Genomic DNA, 23,143 nt, shown 5'->3' with positions numbered 1-23,143 from the left:
ACTGTCAATCAAGCCTACTAAATAATTAAAAGTGGATTGTAGTTTGATTAATGAACTCACATTAAGCCTTTTCATCTACTCACTATCACATTGTTTTTAAGTTTATACATGATTTTAAATTATACAGCAATCAGGTCGCTGCTAAAATAAAAGTTAAATGCTTTTAGGAGAGTTTGTCAGTGCTGATGACTAATTAAATATTTATTTTTACATTTATTATTGGATGTTGAAGGAGTTGTTTTCCTCAATTAATTTATTGAAAATTTTAACTTATTTTTCATTTATTTAAAATTTTTACAACACTGCTTGTGCAGACAAACATCTGCCAACAAACGAGATGTGTGATATTTTTGTTTCTAAATGGCAGCTGCTTTATTTCTGATTCTGAGAAATTAGAACGGGTTGTTTTGCATATGGGCGTAATCCTAAATTTTATCAGATTACTACCGTGCAGGTTTTTTTTCATTCAACCTTTATACAGGTTAATCTCATTCAGACTTTGATTACTAGATTTGAGTGAATTTATGTATTTTTTCACTTTGACGTAATAGTTTCTTGAGCACATTGCAAATATTATAGACAGGGTAACAACAAATTAGTACTTTCTTATTCATTTTTCCTTACAGCTGGCAACCTTTTAATTTTATACATAAAGAATGCATGCTTTGTGACATCAGTGTATTATGCGACGTTGTTGTGAAAATAAATTCTAATTAGGGTAGATTATTGACGCTGGTACAAGATGTGTGTGAAGACACTGTAAAAAGTTATTATTCTGATTATCTAAAAAAAAACGTTATTCGTCAGATAACTAAAAGATGGTGAAAAACGTCAGAAGTGGAGTGAAACCTTATCTGTTTTTATCTTTGTAAACAAAGCAGTTCAAACAGTCTTTACAGCTGCACGCTCCAAATTATTCAACCCCACCATTTCTACAGAAATCCTGTGAATTCTGGTAAACCTGCGAGTTCAGGACTGACCCTGAAGAGCCAAAACCTGCAGGATGCCATTGTGTTGATCAGGGCAAAGCTTTGCAGACATTTTACTCCCTGTTAGGCACGGATTATTTTATATATCAGTAAAACACCAGAGTTGATCATTTTTACATTATTATGTAAAGGTCAGGGTACCAAGGACGTGTTAAGGAGAGTTGCTTTATCTCTCAGATTAGCTGCAATAACGTGCTAATTTCAGCAGTTTTTGTTTTGTGGAGTTGTATTTCAGGACAACAAAGTGCTTAACACGGTGATTTTTGTTTTCCAGCACGGTGAGATCACTCAGATAGAAATTTGTTGTTGCAAGAAATCACTTTCACTTTAAGTCTTCACCTCGTCTCATCGGCGGTAGTTTTACTTCCTCCCCCTGTGTTGTCTTTCCCTGCTATTCTATATTTAGGTGATAATTACCTCTTGTTTTGTTTAAAATCAGAACGCATGGGGATAATAATTCAGCAGTTTGACCCACACAGAAGTTAGGGAAGAAAATTTAACGACATTGTACTCGGGTTAAACAAAAAGTCTTGTAATTTGTTGATCATTTGATTCTACTTGAAGTTTGTGTTGGTTTTATATTTAATCTGTTTGACACTTATTGGAATATTTAACAATATTTTTCTTCCTTTTCTCCTCCAGGTATTGCACAGTGCAGCTTTTTCTTTGAGCCACAGCCAGAGACTTGACCAGTAAGACCAGTTTCCATCAGCTTGTCTGCAGCCCCCCTACCCACCCCAACAGTCTTCTGCCCCAGCATGAATGAAGTCAGTGTTGTTAGAGAAGGATGGCTCCAAAAGAGAGGTGAGTGGCTCTTTGTATTCTCCCTCCAACACCTGAATTTTCAGCAAATCTTCGTTTTCTGTTAAATAATCTGCTATGAACTCAAAGGGCACAAGTCACGTTTGTAGTTTTTATAGAGACATCATCGACTCGGTTTATAGAATAGAATAGAATAGAAACAGCCATTATTGTCCCACGGATGGGAAATTCAAGTGTAACAGCAGCAACAGATAAAAAGATAAAAAGATTTCACACAAAAGTTCCTAAATATTAAAAACAATACAATATATAAATAAATAAGATAAACAGTATCAATAATAATGTTCAATATGTGTTTGAACATTGATAAGGACAGACTATTTACAATCCAGTATTATAGGCAGAGTGTGTGTTTTATAATATATTATAATTTTGTGTGCAGATCAGAGGGATTATTTGTAAGAAGACAGTCTCGTGTTTAAACACTGAAACTGAGCCTCTGTTTCCAGGTGAATACATCAAAACATGGCGGCCTCGTTACTTCATCCTGAAGAGCGACGGATCCTTTATCGGATACAAAGACAAGCCTGAGGTGTCCAGCGACCTCAGCCAGCCGCCGCTCAATAACTTCTCCGTCGCAGGTCAGTTTCTTTTCGGTGTGCCTTGTGTTTTAGCGCCGCTGTTTACTGATGCGTCCGCGCTTTGTAGAGTGCCAGCTGATGAAGACAGAGCGGCCCCGGCCCAACACGTTCGTCATTCGATGTCTGCAGTGGACCTCGGTGATTGAGCGGACCTTTCATGTAGACACCAAGGAGGAGAGGTAAAAGGCTCATTTTTCTGTCCAAAATTGACCTGAGTGAAAAAGACAAAGTCTGAGATGTTTGTAGCATCTGAAAATCAAATGCACGTATGAGCAGACATTCTTTTTACGCTCCAAAATATTTTCTTTCTATACTCAGTCATCAGAAAAATAAGATAAACATTTTCTGTAGTGATGACCCGAACTTTTAATGTTCGAACACGGGGGTGGGCCATGTTACAGATTCACTCTGATCAGATTAATTCAATTATTATTTTTGCAAACCTCGAGTCAGAGCAGTAGCTGCAGCGTTTCAGTCGTTTAAATTTAAATCATCAGGAGTTTAATTCTTGTCGGACAACATGTTCATCTTACATTCAGGAAACTCTTCTGTGCTCACGGTGTTTGGTATCTAGAAGGAGGGGGAAGAATCAAAGTGAGTGACACGTTTCTTAAGAATGAGAGTTTGGTTTCGAAGAAAACCGAGAGCAGCTGTTCAAAATTTTCAGGGAAGATGTTGAACAAAACACGGTTTTCTGACGAACATGTCTTGAAAGCTCTGCCACAAACAGTAGCTGTACCACAAGTTTCATCCATCATCTGAAACACAGTAGCGCACTAAGTAAATACACCCCTCACATTTATGTAAATATTTTATTATATCTTTTCATGGGTCAACACTGAATATATGACACTTTGATACAATGTAAAGTAGTCCGTTTACTGCTTGTATAACAGTGTAAATTTACTGTCCCCTCAAAATAACTCAACACAGCCATTAACGTCTAAACCACTGACAACAAAAGAGAGTACACCCCTAAGAGAAACTGCCCAACTTGTGCCCAATTAACCATTTTCCCTCCCCAGTGTCATGTGACTTGGTAGTGTTACAGTCTCAGACGTGAATGGGGAGCAGGTGTGTTAAATTCAGTGTTATTGCTCTCACACTCTCTCGTACTGGTTACTTGAAGTTCAACTTGGCACCTCGTGGCAAAGAGCTCTCCGAGGATCTGAATAAAAGAATTGTTGCTCTACATAAAGATGGCCTAGCCCTAGGCTATAAGACGATTGCCAACACCCTGAAACTGAGCTGCAGCACGGTGGCCCAGACCATACAGCAGTTTTAATGGGACAGGTTCCACTCGGAACAGGCGTCATCATGAGTGCACGTGCTCTGCCTCATATCCAGAGGTTGTCTATTGAAAATTGACGTATGACTGCTGCCAGCATTGCTGAACACTTTTGGCACACTTGTGGGCTGTCGTCCCAGAAGAGACCCTCTACTAAAGTTGATGCACAAGAAATCCCACAAACTGCTGAAGACGAACAGAACAAGGACATGGATTACTGGAACCATGTCCTGTGGTCTGATGAGACCATGATAAACTTATTTGGTTCAGATGGTGTCAAGCTTGTGTGGCAGCAACCAGGTGAGGAGTGCAAAGACCAGTGTGTCTTGCCTACAGTCAAGCATGGTGGTGTGAGTGTCATGGTTTGGGGCTGCGTGAGTACTGCTGGCTGTGAGGAGCTACAGTTCATTGAGGGAACCATGAATGCCACATGCACTGTGACATACTAAAGCAGAGCATGATCCCCTCCCTTTGGAAATTGGGCTGCAGGGCAGTATTCCAACCCCAAGACGAACACTGCCTTGCTAAAGAAACTGAGTGTAAAGGTGCTGGACTGGCCAAGCATGTCTCCAGACCTAAACCCTATTGAACATATGTGGGGCACCTTCAGACAGAAGGTGGAGGAGTGTAAGGTCTCTAACATCCACCAGCTCCGTGATGTCATCATGGAGGAGTGGAAGAGGATTCCAGTGGCAACCTGTGGAGCTCCATGCCCAAGAGAGTTGAGGCAGTGCTGGAGAATAACGGTGGCTACGCAAAATATTAACATTATGGGCATTTTCTCTTAGGGGTGCACTCTCTTTTGTTGCCAGTGGTTTACACATTAATGACTGTATGTGGAGTTATTTTGAGCGGGCAGCAAATTTTCACTGTTATACAAGCTGTACACTGTCAACTTTATCAAAGTGTCATATCTTTAGAGTTGTCCCATGAAAAGATATATAATAAAATATTTACAAAAATGTGAAAGGTCTTTGAGATACTGTATGTCAGTATTAAAACCATACCACACTGCAACATCTTGTCTTCCAGCCATGAGCTCATTTACAGCTGTCTCTCCTCATTCCTCCTCCTTTTGGAGTCAAAATCTAATAATAGGAGTAATAACACTCCAAATATGAATCCAGCTTCTATTAAATCATACCTGGGACACAGGTTCCTCTTTCTGTCTGACATGCACAATAAGTCAAATATGTTTAAAGTCACACCCTGTGAGATGAACTTTAATTTGTCGAACTAGTCCCATACATAAAACAAATCCACAGTAACAAAATCCATCTTTACAGACACAACTCTTGGTGGAGTTGAAGGAACGGAAAGGTGGGGGAAAAAAATCTACGGTAATTTAGACTCTTGATTCAAAGATTGAGCTGCCTGGTTTGTTTTTGTTCTCGAACCTTGTCAGAGTTGTCCCATGTGGTCTCCACACAATCCTGCTTCTATGATTCGTTGTTAGAAACATGAGTAGCTTTATTTACTCTAATTTACAAAGGTTTGAAGTCTGTTCATGTTAAATGTCTGAAAACTAGACGACTAAATAAAGAGCTGACGGCTTAGGAGCACAATGAGTATCTTCACCTGCTTAGGAGCGCAGCTTCCACAGTCAAAATAAAAACTAACTTTATATAGATTTTCTTCTTTTGGATGCAAAGAAAACAGTAGGAGGGTGTATTTGATTTGTTATTGATGCTATTTTACTGTAAAGTTGACATTTTGTGGTTTAGAGCAGATTTTAAAACGTCTAACTATAAATTGTTTTTTCTTTTTTGCGATAACCCCCAAAATTTCAGTTCTAGGTCATTTCACCCAGATTTGAGTGGAAACACATCTGTAGGTGTGTTATTTTAAATTTAACCAACTTATTGCGAACACATTAATTTTAGGCCATTGTTCTAAATGGGGAGTGGTGGTGCAGAGGTTAGAGGTGGTGAGCCTGTGATCGGAAGGTTGCTGGTTCAACTCCCTGAACCAACAACAACAAAATGTGGGTGTAAAAGGTGAAACACCCACACCTGTCTCTACCTTTATTTGCCCCAATCTGGACCCTTGAGTAAAACCACCATCTACTCTCCCGGGCACTCTAGATGTCAGCTCTCTGCTCCACACAGAGGATTGTGGTAGCTCTGTGGTCTGTGGTTGTGTCAGGAAGGACATCTGTCATAAAATAAACAATCGCCAAGTCTTTGTGCGAGTTAGTTCGCTGTGACCCTGAAGAAGGGAGCAGCTGAAAGTAAAAAAAAAAAAGTTTGCAATGATTTTTAGGAAACTTCATTAATGCAGAATCCGTTCAAAGCAGTTTCACTATTGAAGACCAGGTTTGAAGGCAGTAAGAGCAAAAAAGACACACTTTACTAGAAAAATGTGCATTTCCTGAGAGTATGCAGTACAAATGCTTACAGCTAAATGATTTAGCGAAAAACTGCTTAAAAGGCTGAAGCTTAGCTGAAAATTAGAAAGATGAAGCTCGAAGAAGGACAAAAAGCAGAGAAAAAAAAATGCAGAAAAAAGTTAAATTGGCAACAAAAAAAACGCAAGAAAAACAAAGTGAAATGAGCAGACAAAGCTAAAACAACGCTGAAAAAGCTTTTTTAAAAGCTGAAATTAATGGACGAGACTGGAAAAAAGCACCAAAACAAAATTATTCGAAAGAATCACAATAGGTGAAAATTAGCAGGCAAAAAGGCAGAAAAAAGGCTAAAATTAGCAACAACAACAAAAAATCCAAAAAGTTGCAAAAAAATTTTTTTAAATAAACCAGCTGATTTTAGCAGAAAGAAATACATAAAGACCAAAGGAGAAGCTGAAATGAGCAGTAAAAGTTTTAAACATCTTGAAGACTAAAAGGATTTGAAGAGAGCTGAGACATCTTCCATCATCAAAGTCACAGCAGGAATGTCCTGAATGAGCTGAACGTTTTGATTCACTAATTGTTGAACCAGAACAAAAACTGCAGGATGAGTTACAAGCTGAAAAATGTACGGAAGAAAAACGGATCTCAATGAGAATGAATCAGAAACATTCAGACTGTAACAGAGGGCCTGCAGGGACCAAATGTGGTCAGAGCCATTTAGGTTACGAGAACAGGAGCATCCGTCAGGTTGAGTTTTGTTCACGTCGACTCCGCCAAGAACCAAATCCCAGAAGCCCCCTGCAGCAGCCACACAGATCAACCTCTACACTTTCAACACAAAGCCAATACTTTCTAAGAACAAGCATTTTTATACGCCTGTCAAACGTGGGACATATTCTATTATAGTCTCCGATTTTACTTGTGCAAAAGTTTCTCTTGTCCCCTCCATAACGTCTGATAATTTAATAAAACTTTATACAAGGGATGCTCCGATCAGGTTTTTTGCTGCCGATACTGTTCACACATGGTGCAGATCACTGATACCAATCACAAATACAATCACATGGATTGGCTGTAAACATTTTTGATTTAAGATGAATGCTGCTTGCTACGTGATCTGGAAAATAGGAACCATAAAATCATCTTAATTTGAACAAAAACATGTTTTAATTAACTTTTTCAAGACAAAAAGTATATAAAAAAAAAACGTGCAGGCACAATACAGCAACTATTCAGTCAAAAGGACAACTGAAAAACACTTAAATGACCTGCTATCAGTAACACAATCTTTAACAAACGGAAAACATCAAAGGATAAATAGTGCAGAAAGGCAAATAAATCTCAAAACATTGCTTAAATATATATATATATGTATATATGTATATATATATATATATATATATATATACCTACCTACCTACCTACCACCGGACCTCTGCAGGCTGCAAAGGTGATCAGTTTTTTTGTGATCGGCACTGAAAGGCATCGATCGGTATCGGACGATCACTTTTTTTTTTTTACGAAAATCGGCCGATCATGATCGGTGTCCGATCAATCATAACATCTCTACTTCATACCCAGGACATCCTTGTAAAATATATTAATAATCTCAATAGATTTCTTCCTGGTAAAATAAAGTTTTTTTAATAATAATAATACACAAATGGATCATCTAGACGGTGTTGTTTGTGCAGGTCATTGTTATAGATTGCTGTGTAACAGTTGACAGGCGTATAATAATGTGCAGTGTGTGGTACAGTAGTCCCTCGTTTATCGCGGGGGTTCCGTTTCCAGCCCCCGGCGATAAGTGAAAAACCATGAAGTGGAAATAGTGGTACAAGTAGTTGTAGTAAGTTGTAGTTTATTTTAGTATTTATAGCTATATATTAAGGTGTTTTAAACCCTTCCCACACTCTTGCAATGGTCTAAACATCCATCCATTATCTTTTACCCGCTTCTTCCATTTTGGGCCACGGGGGTCGCTGGCGCCCACGTCCAGCATTCACTGTGCGATTGGAGGGGTACACCCTGGACGGGTCGCAAGTCCATCACAGGGACACATTGTAAACAATGTTTCTAGACTCTAAATGCTCTAAAACAGCACAGAATGTCATGATCTCTGCCACGCCCACTTCTCCGCTGCAATCGCTGGGAGTTGGCAGAGATCATGACATGCTGCAGGAGGGAGCTTCTCCCTGCGCCTGTGGGCTGCACACAGGTGCAGCAGGTGCTAAATCATTTAAAATACTGTATTTTATTTAGAAACCAGATTCCAAAAAAGTTGGGACACTAAACAAATTGTGAATAAAAACTGAATGCAATGATGTGGAGATGGCAAATGTCAATATTTTATTCGTAATATAACATAGATGACAGATCAAAAGTTTAATCTGAGTAAATGTAACATTTTAAAGGAAAAATATGTTGATTCAAAATTTCACAGTGTCAACAAATCCCAAAAAAGTTGGGACAAGTAGCAATAAGTGGCTGGCAAAAGGAAATTGAACATATAACGAACAGCTGGAAGACCAATTAACACTAATTAGGTCAATTGACAACATGATTGGGTATAAAAAGAGCTTCTCAGAGTGTCAGTGTCTCTCAGAAGCCAAGATGGTAAGAGGATCACCAATTCCACCATTGTTGCGCAGAAAGATAGTGCAGCAATACCAGAATGGTGTTACCCAGCGTAAAATAGCAAAGACTTTTAAGTTATCATCATCAACCGTGCATAACATCATCAAAAGATTCAGAGAATCTGGAACAATCGCTGTGCGTAAGGGTCAAGGCCATAAAACTCTACTGGATGCTCGTGATCTCCGGGCCCTTAAACGCCACTGCACCTCAAACAGGAATGCCACTGTCAAGGAAATAACAGAATGGGCTCAGGAATACTTCCAGAAAGCATTGTCAGTGAACACAATCCACCATGCAATCCACCGTTGCCAGCTGAAACTGTACAGTGCAAAGAGGAAGCCATTTCTAAGCAAGCTCCACAAGCTCAGACGTTTGCACTGGGCCAGGGGTCATTTTAAATGGAGTGTGGCAAAATGGAAGACTGTTCTGTGGTCAGATGAGTCACGATTTGAAGTTCTTTATGGAACACTGGGACACCATGTCATCCAGACCAGAGAGGACAAGGATAGCCCAAGTTGTTATCAACGCTCCGTTCAGAAGCCTGCATCACTGATGGTATGGGGTTGCATGAGCGCTTGTGGCATGGGCAGCTTGCATGTCTGGAAAGGCACCATTAATGCAGAGAACTATGTTCAGGTTCTAGAACAACATATGCTCCCATCTAGACGTCATCTCTTTCAGGGAAGACCCTGCATTTTTCAACACGATAATGCCAGACCACATTCTGCAGCAATCACAACATCATGGCTACGTAGGAGAAGGATCCGGGTACTGAAATGGCCGCCTGCAGTCCAGATCTTTCACCTATAGAGAACATTTGGCGCATCATAAAGAGGAAGGTGCGACAAAGAAGGCCCAAGACGATTGAACAGTTAGAGGCCTGTATTAGACATGAATGGGAGAGCATTCCTATTTCTAAACTTGAGAAACTGGTCTCCTCTGTCCCCAGACGTCTGTTGAGTGTTGTAAGAAGAAGGGGGGATGCCACACAGTGGTAAAGATGGACTTGTCCCAACTTTTTTGGGATTTGTTGACACTGTGAACTTTTGAATCAACATATTTTTCCTTTAAAATGTTGCATTTACTCAGATTAAACTTTTGATCTGTCATCTATATTATATTACAAATAAAATATTGACATTTGCCATCTCCACATCATTGCATTCAGTTTTTATTCACAATTTGTTTAGTGTCCCAACTTTTTTGGAATCCCGTTTGTAAAATAAACAATCCATGCTGCTTGTGCAGCTCATCCATCAATCAGCCAGTTGTGTGTCATGTCCAGTCCTACTTTGAAAAAAACTGCGAAAGAGCAAGTCCGTTAAGTAGTGAGTGACTACTGTACTCTCGTTGTAAAATAATGTGGTGTTTGTACAGTTGAACGTGTATCTTGAAGGAACACAGATTCAAGAGTCATAAAACAGATTTTTTACACAGAAGCCTTGCTGCTGTGACATTTAGGGTTCTTTAGGCGTGAGATCAGATTTGATAAGGTCACTGTGTGCCTCCTTCTGGCCCAGGGAGGAGTGGATGCGAGCCATCCAGGCGGTGACAAACAGCCTGAAGAGTCAGCAGCAGGAAGAGGAACCCATGGAGATCAAATTTGGCTCGCCGAGTGACAGCAGCGGCACCGAGGAGATGGAGATCGCCATGTCCAAATCCCGTACAAAAGTGGTCAGTATTTACAGGAGCAGCGCCCGGCAGCTGAGTGCGTGCTGTTCGTCCTGTTAAGCTCGTCTTTACTGAGCTTGTTGATCAAACTTTAAGCCTCTTTTTCATAGGCGGTGGGGGTCAATCCCTTTTAAAATGACAGAACAACGTTATTGGTGCATGTTTAATAATGCAGTTTATACACCACTGGAGCTGCTTTTGATCCTTTATTTTCTAAAAGAAAATTTAGCCTTTTTTTTTAATAATGACCTGAAAACATTGTCTTCTTTACACACAAACTTTTCTTTAAAGACGGGTCACATTTTTGCCTAACTTTGATTCGTGTCTCTTTCAGACCATGATCGACTTTGACTACCTGAAGCTGTTGGGCAAAGGGACTTTTGGCAAAGTGATCCTGGTGAAGGAGAAAGCCACAGGGATGTACTACGCCATGAAAATCCTTCGTAAAGAAGTCATCATTGCTAAAGTCAGTGCCCACGCGCCACCTTAAAGTCTTCAAGTGAAGCTGAGTGTCAGTTTGGTTCCACGTTCTTCCACTTCTCACTGTGTGTGCTGAACGTGTGTGTGTTCCTGCAGGACGAGGTGGCTCACACAGTCACAGAGAGCAGAGTTCTCCAAAACACCAAACATCCCTTTCTAACGGTGGGTACTTCTCGTAGTGTAACTAAAACGTTAGTTCATCCCTGTCGAAAGACGTCTGTAAACCTCTTGTCCTGCCCATAACGTCTGCTCCACTCAAGATCATTTAATGAATCTTTGTACACGTATGCATCATCACTAAACGGAGTGTCGTGTTGTTCATCTGTTCACTGTTCATCACCCCAACTCCAAGGTCAAGGCCACAAATCAAGGTCAAAGTTAAAACAAGGTCTTTTCTCGTCCGGACCATAACTTCACGTACAGTAGTCCCTTGATTATCGCGGGGGTTACGTTCCACACACCACCGCGATAGATGAAAAACTGCGAAGTAGGAACACAATTTATTTAAGTATTTATATTTTAAGGCTTTATAAACCCTTCCCACACTCTTTCAATGCTCTAAACCAGGGTGTCAAACTCACTCACAAACTGGGGCCACAATTAAAACATTTTTCAAACTAATGGCCAATTTCAGAAATTACATGAACTCAAATCAGATACTCAACATCTTTTCTTGGTCACAGGTTCCTCAACAAGAGTTTGGTTTGTCTCATTTGATGTTCTCTGTTGTGCTTTCAACATCATAATCAAAGATTACTGAAAAAATTCAAGATTTAGAAGTATTTTACCTGTCGCATATCATCTTGAGGGCCTGATAAGATGTCAACGAGGGCCACATTAGGCCCCTGGGCCTTGAGTTTGATACACATGATCTAAACTCTTAAACCAACATAATCCTAACAACATACATATATGTACTGTACAGTACTGCAAAAATTTACTCACCATCTCTGCAGAACAGCAGCTCGGTTCCTGTCAGGCTCGGTTCTGGTTCTGCAGACCTACCCTGCTGCATGAAGTCCACCGCCCCGTCCAGGTTGATGTGCACGTGGATAATGGAGCTTCAGGATTAACTTTACTGCCAGTTCTGTGAGCTTCATAGATCGATCGTTACTTCTGACTTTGCGTTGCAAAACGTTCCCTCCATTTCAGCAGAAAGCAGCAGCTTGAAGCACTGTTGGCTTCTGGGTAGTGTAGTTCTTTTGACTTGCTTTACAGTGTGGGCTTATTGAAAGAAAACTACAAAATGGTGGCGCCTGTCCAAAGTATTTTTTTGTTAATTTTTGATCCCGTACCGTCCCAATCACGTGAGTAATATTAAAATTGACAATCGTGTGTTGTGTACAATCTTTAGAAAAACCGTGAAAGAGCAAGTCCGCGAAAGTCAAAACTGTGAAGTAGCGAGGGACTACTGTGAACAAAAGGAACAGTATACCGTGTTTAGAATCACATCACATGTGTTTTAGTATCCTGGTTATCATTTTTAAAATTGAAGCGACGATAAAGAATCTACCGCTGTTTATGTTGAACACCTGTTTTCTTCCTCAAGGGGCAGACTAGATGTAACGACGTCATAACAATGTGCCTAAGAAGAAAGAGTACATCATCAGCAAAGCACAGCTGTGGATTATCACATATGCATATATAGTTAAAGAGATTCCAACAAATGATTAATGTGCTTATTAATAAATTTAACAGCAGAGGTCGTGGGAAATGGATGACATTATGTACAAGTTTGTGAGGATTTGCAAGAATAATGATGTCACATTACACTGAGATCTGATTAATCACTGCAATAATTTATTATGTGGCTTTGGCTAAATGAAAACTCTGGGGTGATCTTCAGAGACACACGCGTCTCAGAGACCACACTGAGGCCGACGACCAACACACGATGGGTGTCTGGTGTTGGTAATGTGATAAATGTTGCATCTGCCGCATGGCCACAAAACTAAGGTCAAAGTTTACAGCCTGCAAGTGTTTTTGAAATCCTCCTGGATAGGGGTTGAACAAGTATATAATTTTTAAACTCGACATTAACATAATAAAACCCGAGTAGAACTCGAGTATTTGATGACGTCATAGATCTCAAGATACAAAAATAAATAAAACCGCAAAAAAAGGTCATTATTTACAAAAAAAAAGACCAACAAAACATTGGGAGCGTATATTATGCTCCCACCATTTATCATACTGCAAATAAGTCACAGGAAAAACTAAACTAGTAGTTATTATTATTAAACTGCAAACGTGAAGAAACGCAGCACGTCAAAAACGAAACTTAAACCGAAGCTGGTTCTGGTTGGGTGGATTGGACCCGGTGTTACACCATACTCTGTGACCTGCAACAGTGCAACACCGCCCCCTACGGTCATACGGTGGTCACATAATATGACGTCACTACGGATACCCCACGTAACATTTTTAACCTCGATAGATGTCCTAGCAATCGATGTGTAGATTACTCGAGTACTCTGTTAATGCCCTACTCCTGGAGTCACCATTTATGAAAAACACGTTGCTCAAAGTTCATATTTCATGGAGATAATCGAGTCATTGCTACAGAATGCTGTTTTAACAGTTTGTTGATGGACGTTACCATATTTTTATTCTTCATCTCTTGCAGACACTAAAGTATGCATTTCAAACAAATGACCGGTTATGCTTCGTGATGGAGTATGCAAACGGAGGAGAAGTAAGAGTTTACTTTTGTTTCCCCATGTGAAGTTTAAAATAATAATAATAAAAGAGTCTGTTGTTAGTTTAACAAAAGGTCATGGCATTGTATCAGTTTAAGGCTTGAAATTTTTCTTTTAAATTATCTGGTAGCAGTCAGATGTGAACATGTTGAGGAATTAAAAGGATATTCTGCTCATTTTGAATGAGGGTTCTATGAAAAAGTGATGTAAAAAATAATATACAGATTCAACAACACAGCAGACAGCTTGAATTCAGCATATTGCTGCTACCTTAAAACAGCTTTAATGTAAAAAAAAAAAAAACCTGCTCTTGCAAACTGTATTTTTTAGTAGACCTTTAAAAAGTAAATTCTGCCATAAATATTTATTTATATAACATTTTATGGTTATTTTCAAGTTCAAATGGTTGCAGCATCATAAGGTGATACATCCTGTTCAGACTGTTTTCAGTTCTGGTAGAACTATCGTAACTTTTCTGCTGAAATAATCGTGTAATGATCAATTAACAGTGATGTAAAGGTTTAAATAAGAGTGGAGCTGTTTTCAAATGGGAGCAGTCCGCTTTGATCTTGGCTGCATTTCATCTAGACTCAAAGTGACAAAACTTCAGTTTCATCATGTGCCAGACTGCACGATAAGCTCTGATATTTATAATAAAACAAACAAAACTCCTTGGCAACACACACACACACACATATATATATATATATATATATATATGTATATATATATATATATATATGTGGGTGCGTATTTAACTTGTATTTTGATCCTCTTGCAGCTCTTCTTTCACTTATCCCGGGACAGAGTATTCACTGAAGATAGAGCACGATTCTACGGTGCAGAAATAGTATCAGCACTGGAGTATCTACATTCACGCAATGTGGTTTACAGGGACTTGAAGGTAACAGTGTTTTGTTTATTCAAAGCAGTGAAAAGTTCTCCTGGCAGAAGGTCTTAGATCAGGAGTGTAATATTAAACTAGCGTTCAGCACAGATCTTCAGGTTGTAATTAAATCTAAGAAGTATTGGTGGCTTTCAGAAATGGTCAGTTCTTGTTTGTTTTCCTGCTGCAGCTCTCGGCTGATTTGTTGCTAAACTGAATCTTTTTCTGTGCAGCTTGAGAACCTCATGTTAGACAAAGATGGCCACATAAAGATAACGGACTTTGGGCTGTGTAAAGAGGGCATCACAGACGGCGCTACCATGAAAACCTTCTGTGGAACCCCAGAGTACCTGGCCCCAGAGGTAAATCCATACAAACATTGTTTAGTGGTGGAGCTACGAGAGCAGAGCAGGAGCTTATTAGATTCACTTGAAATGGAAATTCTTTGAACAATGTGTTTATTTGTTTTTGTCTGTTCTTGTCCCCATCAGGTTCTGGAGGACAATGACTATGGACGTGCAGTGGACTGGTGGGGACTGGGAGTAGTGATGTATGAGATGATGTGTGGTCGGTTGCCGTTCTACAACCAGGACCACGAGCGCCTGTTTGAGCTGATCCTGATGGAGGAGATCCGCTTCCCCAAGAGCCTGGCCCCAGAGGCCAAGGCTCTGCTGGCAGGCCTGCTTAAAAAAGATCCCAAGCAAAGGTGTGCACCCAGCTGGCTTTACCTCTTAACAAGGACCCTTTAATAAGCACGGGTTTCCTAAGTGTTTGTCCCGGGGATGTTTTGAAAAGTCTCTCCATATGTTGTGTTGACAGACTGCAGGGGAGTGTAGAAAAGGACAATAAGATCAGATTTTAGTTGTTCAAACATATTTGTTGTATAAATGAGTACATGTTCTGAAGACGTTGTCCCGCTTAAGAAAACCTTTCTTCCTGGGATTTCGCACATCGCGAGTGCTGCTGTTTATTTGTTTTCTAAGTCTGTACCGCTCTTTGAGGCCCCTCGTATTCGTCTATATAAAGTAACCCTGTTATCGAAGCCCATGTTCCTTTTTTATTAGTTTTGGTTTAGGGGCAATGGCCTTAAACAAGGATGTAATTGTTTGTTGTTTTGGTGAAGACCCGTGTTTCTGGTAATGACAGAAGAACTAATATTAGCACATGGAGCTCTGCCTGCAGGCGTCCAACACAAGCTGTGCTAGCACGGAAATTACCCATTAACTTGTTTACAAATGGGTAAATATTGCTGCTTGCTGTGTATGTCTTGTAGATGTTTATTTATAGCTTGTGCAGTGGTGGTGATGGTCATTTTGTGCTGTTTACAGGCTCGGAGGTGGACCAGACGACGCCAAAGAAGTGATGACCCACAAGTTTTTCACCTCCATCAACTGGCAGGATGTTATTGAGAAAAAAGTGAGATGGAAACAAACAAACGATGTGACGTTTAAAGCGAGACAATCTTTCTGAACACAATTGATTTTCTCTATTTCCTCAGCTTATTCCCCCCTTCAAGCCGCAGGTGACATCAGAGACGGACACTCGTTACTTTGACGATGAGTTCACAGCACAATCTATTACAATTACCCCTCCAGACAAATGTAAGTAGGTTCATCTATGACAGGGGGGTGCGATTGGACAAATATAGACTCTCAGGGGTAGTTTTATATTATTTTTTTTATAAAGGGATCTCTATCCTATTGGAACAATAGATCATATTTGATAAATGGTTACTTCAGAAAAAAAAAGAACCCATTAAAAAACTGTAGGCTGTGTAGATTTTATTATAGTTAAAAATAAATGAATGATATATGGACGTCAACATTTTATTTACACTCCAATGCATTCTGGGTAAATGACATGGACAGGCTGCTCTGGTGTGAGCTCCATTCAGCTTGAATATTAATTTTGTACCCTGATGCATGTTCAATAATCCAGGTAGAAAAATCTAAAAAAAGTTAAATCGGGTCCTCTGGACATTCAAAAAACAAAACAACGACGACAACAAAAATGTAGAAACATCAACAAATGTAGTTTCATCTTTCATCCGAGAGACTTCCTCAGTCTCTTAAATAGCACCTTCTCAGTGGATCAACCAGTTTGCTGCTGACAACCAAAACCAGCTGATCACATGATCAAGAAGGACCATCAGCCTAACAATGGATCATTAGCACACTGATGGCTGTTTACTGTTCACAGAGGGCTGAATGATACTAGCAATCACAGCATTGTAAGAGGGGGACAGTTGAACCCGGAGGCCTCCACCCCTGTTTAATGATGGACGATTTCTTTTCACAAAGATGGCCTCCTTTACTCCTCTCTCAAACCATCGTTTCTCTCTATCCAGGATGTGAACATCTTCATCCCTGAAAGAATGACCACTGGCCACTTTTTGTTGTTTTGCTTTGTTTTGTTTTTTGAATGTCCAGAGGACCAGATTTAACTTTTTTAGTTAATTTTGTACATTTGATGCGGAGAGAACATATAATAATAATAATTATTATTATTATTATTTTATTTAAAAAGTGCCTTTCAGGACACCCAAGGACACTTTACAGTAAGAACAAAGATCAACAGGAATAAATTACATAAAGAATATAAAGTACATAAAGAATATAAAATACATACAGAATATAAAATGCATAAAGAATATAAAATACATACAGCAAAGTTAAGGATAAGCGAGTCTAAAGAGATGTGTTTTCAGAGCAGTCTTGAATAGAGAAAGAGAGGTGGTGTTTCGTAAGTCAGTGGGTAGAGAGTTCCAGAGATGAGGGGCAGAGCAGGTGAAGGCCCTGCTCCCCATGGTGGAGAGGCGGGCAGAGGGTACATGGAGGTGTAGTGAAGAGGAGGATCTGAGAGAGCGAGAGGGGATGGAGATGTGTAGGAGGTCAGATAGGTACGGAGGGGCAAGGTTGTGGATAGCTTTGAAAGTGAGAAGAAGAATTTTGAAGACGATGCGTGATTTAACCGGGAGCCAGTGGAGCTGCTGCAGGACTGAAGTGATGTGGTTATAGGAGGAGGTTTGAGTGATGACACGGGCAGCTGAGTTCAGGACCAATTGCAGCTTCTGGAGAGATTTGTTGGGGAGGCCATAAAGAAAGGAGTTGCAGTAGTCAATCCGAGAAGTCACAAGACTGTGCACAAGGATGGCTGTGGAGTGGGTTGTGAGAGAAGGGCGGAGACTGTTAATATTTCGGAGATGGAAATAGGCAGACAGAGGGACATTGTTGATGTGAGAAGTGAAGGAGAGAGTGGTGTCGAGGATGACACCAAGACTCTTGACCTGAGGCGAGGGGGATAGCAGAGAGTTGTTAAGGGGGATGAGAAGATTTTCTGATTTTGAAATAGAGTTTTTGGTATCGACAAGAATGATTTCTGTTTTGTCATTGTTTAGTTGTAGGAAATTGTTAGAAAACCAGTGATTTAGCTCATTGAGACAGTCGGTGAGGATGGAGGGTGGGTGGGTGGAGTTTGGTTTTGTTGACAAGTAGAGCTGTGTGTCATCAGCATAACAGTGAAAATGGACACCAAATTTACGGAAGATGTGACCTAGAGGAAGGAGGTAAATGATGAAGAGGAGGGGTCCGAGGACAGAGCCTTGGGGGACACCCGTGGAGACGGGGGAAGACTGGGAACGAAAGGATTTGAGCTGAATGAATTGAGTGCGGTCAGAGAGATATGATTTAAACCATTCTAACGGAGTACCTGAGATGCCAATGGAGGTTAGTCTGTTGAGGATAGAATGACAGATTGTGTCGAAGGCAGAACTTAGATCCAGTAAAATGAGGATAGACAGAAGAGCAGAGTCAGCAGCAAGAAGAAGGTCATTAGTTATTTTTATTAGAGCTGTTTCGGTGCTATGGTGGGGCGAAAACCAGATTGAAACTCTTCATAAATGTTATTGTTGGATAGGTGAGAGTGAAGTTAACTAGCAACGGCTTTTTCAAGAACTTTGGAAATAAAGGGCAGAATAGAGATTGGACGAAGATTACTGAAGTTGGTAAAGTCAAGACCTGGTTTCTTGATGATGGGGGTGATGGCTGCAGATTTGAAAGCTGTGGGAACAATGCCAGTAGTTAGGGAGGAGTGGATGATGTTAGTAATGATGGGGAGCAGAGACGGGAGACAGGATTTAACAAGAACTGTGGGAAATGGATCGAGCTGACAGGATGAGGCCTTAGACTTGCTGATAATGTCAGCAATGTCATGAGCAGAGGGGAGGGAGAAGACAGAGAAGGGAAGGGAGGGGGGAGTTCAACATAGATGCTGGGGGCGGCATTAGGTCCAAGGTGTTTATGAATTGAAAGAATCTTTTCATTGAAATAAGACATCAGAGAGTTGCAAAATTCTGTGGAAACCATGTGAGAGGGTAATGAGTTAGGAGATGAGACTGAACGGTTAAGGAGAGAGAACAAAGTCTTTGAATTGCCAACATTGGAACTGATGATGTCAGAGAAGTAGCTGGATTTGGCTTGAGAAATACTGTCCTTATACTGGATGACGTGGTTCGCATAGAGTTCCTTGTGAATTGAGAGACCGGATTTCTTATAGAGTCGCTCCAACCTCCGACCTTTGGATTTCAGAGAACGGAGTTCTGGAGTGAACCAGGGTGCAGAGTTGGAGAAGGAGACAGACCGGGTTTTCAGAGGAGCGACAGAGTTAAGAAAGTTGGTGAGGCTGTTATTGTAGAATGTGACATGGTCATCTGGGTTAAAAGAATTGAAGGTGAAGATGGTATTATTAATATGAGACAAAAGAATGTCATGATTGATATTCTTAATATTACGGAAGGAAAGAGTGTGTTGAGGTTTCTCTGAAGAAAATTTAAGATTGACACTGAATGAAATCATGAGGTGATCAGTAAATGGAAGTTCATCAGAAGAACAGTTAAGAGGAGAGAGTCCAGAGCAGCATAATAAGTCCAAAGTGTGGCCCTTTATGTGGGTTGGAAAGTTAATGAACTGCTGGAAGCCACAGCTGTCGAGGCAGGATGTGAAGTCTCTGGTGAGGCGATTGTTGTCTTCACCCATATGAATGTTGAAGTCTCCAAGTAGAATAATGTTGGGTGAAAGAGCTGAGAGATGGGCTATTAGAGCAGCAAAGCCATTTATAAAAGAGTTGTTGATTTTGGGCAGACGGTAGAAAGTGGCAATAATGGTGGGGGTAGGGCCGGAGAGTAGACACACAGTGTGCTCAAAGGAGGGAGAGGGAGTTGTGTGAACCGGCGTGACCTTCCAGTTCTTGCGGTGAATTATCGCGAGACCTCCTCCGCAGCCGGACTCGCGGGATTTGGCGATGTAAACAAACCCCGGTGGGGTAGATTCATTCAGGTGGAAAAAGTCATTTTGTTGTTGCCACGTTTCTGTTAGACAAATAAAATCTAGCTTACGGTCGGATATTAGGTCTTGAATAAGCTGACATTTGCCAGTGAGTGAACAAACGTTCAGAAGGCCAAATTTTACGGAGGAGGAGTTGGTAGCGACCGGAGCATTAGCTGACCGAGCTAGGCTAGCTAACATGCTACTACTGTTAGCGGCCCGAGTATTGCGGCGTGTAGAATGGTGAGAGTCAGACCAGATGGAGTTTATTGGGTTACACTTGTCAGCGTGGAGTCTACTGCGGGAGCCACGGTGAATGGATCTCCGGCGAGGATGGAAGGCAATGTCCTGAAGAGGGAGCACAGGTGGCACGGCTGGTAGGAAACGAAGGCAAAGGAGCTCGACCGCTGAGTAATGGAGAAGACCGGACGCCGGTGGTGGTGGATGAGCAGCTGGAGAGTCCAAAGCAGAGCAGGCAGCAGGTAAATCCTAATGAACCGCATGGTTGATATTGAGACGGATCAGAGACTTGGTGTAGTGGAAAAGGCAGGAAGGACTGAATAAAACAGAAAAAAGCAGGACGAGCAGCGGCAGCCAGGATGCGCCAGCATTTGCTCACCGGAAGGAAGGGAGTTTATGACCAAACCATATCTATATATACCGTATTTTCCGTCCGACGCGTCGCTCCGCCCAATAAGTTGCTCCGCCCAATAAGTCACATCAGTCCATATTTGTCTAATAAAGTGGAAAAATCCATAAATATGTCACTTCGTCGTGTACGTTGCATATGTTACGCGTCACCGCTGACGTGTCACGTTCGTTACGCGTCACCACGGACAACCCGGAAATGTGGGCCGGTGTGCTAAAAATATATTGGCTGCCAAATGGTGGCCGCAGGAGCGTGTACGGGAGGACTTCAACAAGAATTTAACAAAATTAACACTTAAAACCAATTATTTGTTTGCTCAAAATTATAGTAAATGTGTGTCTCAGCCTAACATTTGCTTAATAAATGCACTTTGACGGTCAAATCAGCTGCAATTCAAAACCCGATAGGCAGAAGTAAACTTGTGCACGCAATGAGTTACTGTGCAAATTTAACAAGATAAACACCCCAAAACAATTGTTTGTTTGCTCGAAATTATAGTAAATATGTGTCTCAGTCTACCATTTATTTAATAAATGCACTTTAATGGTCAAATCAGCTGAAATTTAAAAATAGTTTTGCTGCCTCTGTGCTCCCGGGAGCGCTCAGAGAGAGGAAAAAAGGAAGAGCGTGGCTCGTTTCTCCGAAATTTCACAAGAAAAGCACCTTGAAATTATAGCAAACTCAGTCTAACGTTAGCTTAATAAATGCACTTTAATGGTCAAATTAGCTGCATTTTGCAAGGGCAGTGCAGCTGTTTTGACGGTCGGTCCAAGCAGTGAGCAGAACCAAGGTGGGGAGACTGTGGCAAGCCGATTGCATCATTCATTCAACTTTATTTAGACAGGTTAATCCCGTTGAGCCTCGGGGACTCATTAATAACTGGTGAAGATTCTCAGTCATCCAGGACATGGTAAATTCAAAAAAGTTCAAGACAAAAAAACAATAAAGTATAAAGTATAATAAATAAAGTCTGGTTGTAGTTTTTGTCTTGAACATTTTTGAATTTGTCATTATAGCCGCGTTTACCTATTACATGATACATTGGCATGCTATACTGCTACTACTACTACTCTGCTGCCATCAAGTGGCTGATATGGTACTGCTTAAAAAAATTTCAGTCAGAATGAATGAAAACAGTCAAATCTCAGCCAAAAATTGGTTTATAAATATGGGGAAAAAAATCCATAAATACATCCCTTCAGCCTATAAGTCGCAGGGCATGAAAATTATGCAAACAAGTGCGACTTATAAAGCGGAAAATACTTTAATTTGTTAACATTTTATTTTATTATATATATATATATATACATACATACATACATACACACACACACATTTGCTGGTCATGAAATTAGAATATCATGAAAAAGTTGATTTATTTCAGTAATTCTATTAAAAAAGTTAAATTTGTATATTATATTAATTTATTACGCACAGACTGATGTATATCAAATGTTTATTTATTTTAATATTGACGATTATAACTGACAACTAATGAAAACCTCAAATTCATATCTCAGAAAATTAGAATATTACTTAAGACTAATAAAAAAAGGATTTTTAGATATGTTGGCCAACTGAAAAGTATGAACATATACATCACTGAGTACTTACTTGGGGCTCCTTTTTCCTGGATTACTGCAGCAATGCAGCGTGGCATGGAGTCGATCAGTCTGTGGCACTGCTCAGGTGCTATGAGAGCCCAGGTTGCTCTGATAGTGGCCTTCAGCTCTTCTGAATTGTTAGGTCTGGTGTATCACATCTTCCTCTTCACAATACCCCATAGATTTTCTATGGGGTTAAGGTCAGATGAGTTTTCTGGCCAATTAAGAACAGGGATACCATGGTCCTTAAACCAGGTACTGGTAGCTTTGGCACCGTGTGCAGGTGCCAAGTCCTGTTGGAAAATTCAAACTCCTCTGAGCCGCATGCTGTTTGTACCGACAGTTTTCAAACTGGGTGGTCAGCGTGAGGGAAGATGTAGCGCTCATGTTGCCTGTAGCTTTTTAGCTAGTGCGCTTGTATTGCGCGCCTCTAGCTTAACGCTACATCAGTGCTGATGGGTGGGGTATGTGCGCGTGCGATTCGGTAGGTGGGGAGCTCAGTTCTGTTGATGGGGTGGGGCGCCTCAATTGTGTAATTGTACGGGAAACACTATTGTGCATAAGGACTAACGCAAAATGTAACTTTATTTTCACACGTTATAACTTTTTAATCTTGACTCCTTGTGATTTAGTCTCCACTACAATTGATGTACGTCATCGTCCCAGAATGCATCACGCTGGTATAATAATGGTGACGTCCTTGGGTGAAAAATGTTGTAAACATATTAATTTAAAGTAATAGGACTTTTCAAGTGTGACAAACAAATTTTAGTTGAAAAGAGAAATAACAGCATACTAAGGCCAATGTGTGCAATTAGTCTATCCTTTTAGGAATGTCGAACTCCGTTACCAAAAGGAGCCATAATGTAAAAACTCTGTCCGAGCCACGGGCACTTTCAGCTGATACATTTACTCGAGTCAGACACCTGATATCTTTTCTTGGTTGCAGGTTCATCAACAAGAGTTTGATCCATCTCACTTGACGTTCTGTTACTCTTTCCCATCAGAATCAATAATTACAGAATGATTCAACCTTCTTTCTGGCTTCAAACTTAGCCAGCTGGCAAGAGAAGTCTACACTACATGATAACAAAGTCCATGCTCAATAATCCAGGTATACAATCCAACATTTTTCAGTCAGGTCATCTGGACAGTTTCTTTTTTTT

The 23,143-nt window shown here is 40.5% G+C and overlaps 1 protein-coding gene across 2 annotated transcripts in view; it reads left to right on the top strand.

Moving 5' to 3' along the window:
• akt2 (v-akt murine thymoma viral oncogene homolog 2) overlaps positions 1-23,143 on the top strand; it is a 34,341-nt gene that overhangs the window by 2,833 nt on the left and 8,365 nt on the right. Inside the window, exons 2-14 of one of the 2 annotated variants that reach the window (XM_037677442.1) lie at positions 1,632-1,793; positions 2,261-2,392; positions 2,460-2,571; positions 10,188-10,341; positions 10,673-10,804; positions 10,915-10,980; positions 13,445-13,513; positions 14,299-14,421; positions 14,637-14,765; positions 14,895-15,109; positions 15,732-15,819; positions 15,902-16,004; positions 22,985-23,000. In XM_037677442.1, the coding sequence (XP_037533370.1) occupies positions 1,748-1,793; positions 2,261-2,392; positions 2,460-2,571; positions 10,188-10,341; positions 10,673-10,804; positions 10,915-10,980; positions 13,445-13,513; positions 14,299-14,421; positions 14,637-14,765; positions 14,895-15,109; positions 15,732-15,819; positions 15,902-16,004; positions 22,985-22,986 (1,371 nt within the window). In that variant the 5' untranslated portion in view covers positions 1,632-1,747 and the 3' untranslated portion in view covers positions 22,987-23,000. Of the gene's footprint in view, positions 1-1,631; positions 1,794-2,260; positions 2,393-2,459; positions 2,572-10,187; positions 10,342-10,672; positions 10,805-10,914; positions 10,981-13,444; positions 13,514-14,298; positions 14,422-14,636; positions 14,766-14,894; positions 15,110-15,731; positions 15,820-15,901; positions 16,005-22,984; positions 23,001-23,143 lie in introns of those variants that run through there. The other variant, XM_037677441.1, reaches the window with a different exon arrangement.

This window comes from Nematolebias whitei, chromosome 6 (assembly GCF_014905685.2).
Source record: "Nematolebias whitei isolate Nwh7 chromosome 6, NemWhi1, whole genome shotgun sequence".
In the NCBI taxonomy this organism is placed as follows: Eukaryota; Metazoa; Chordata; class Actinopteri; order Cyprinodontiformes; family Rivulidae; genus Nematolebias; species Nematolebias whitei.
The sequence above is the reverse complement of the archived record's forward strand: the minus strand, read 5'-3'. Positions and strand labels throughout refer to the sequence as shown.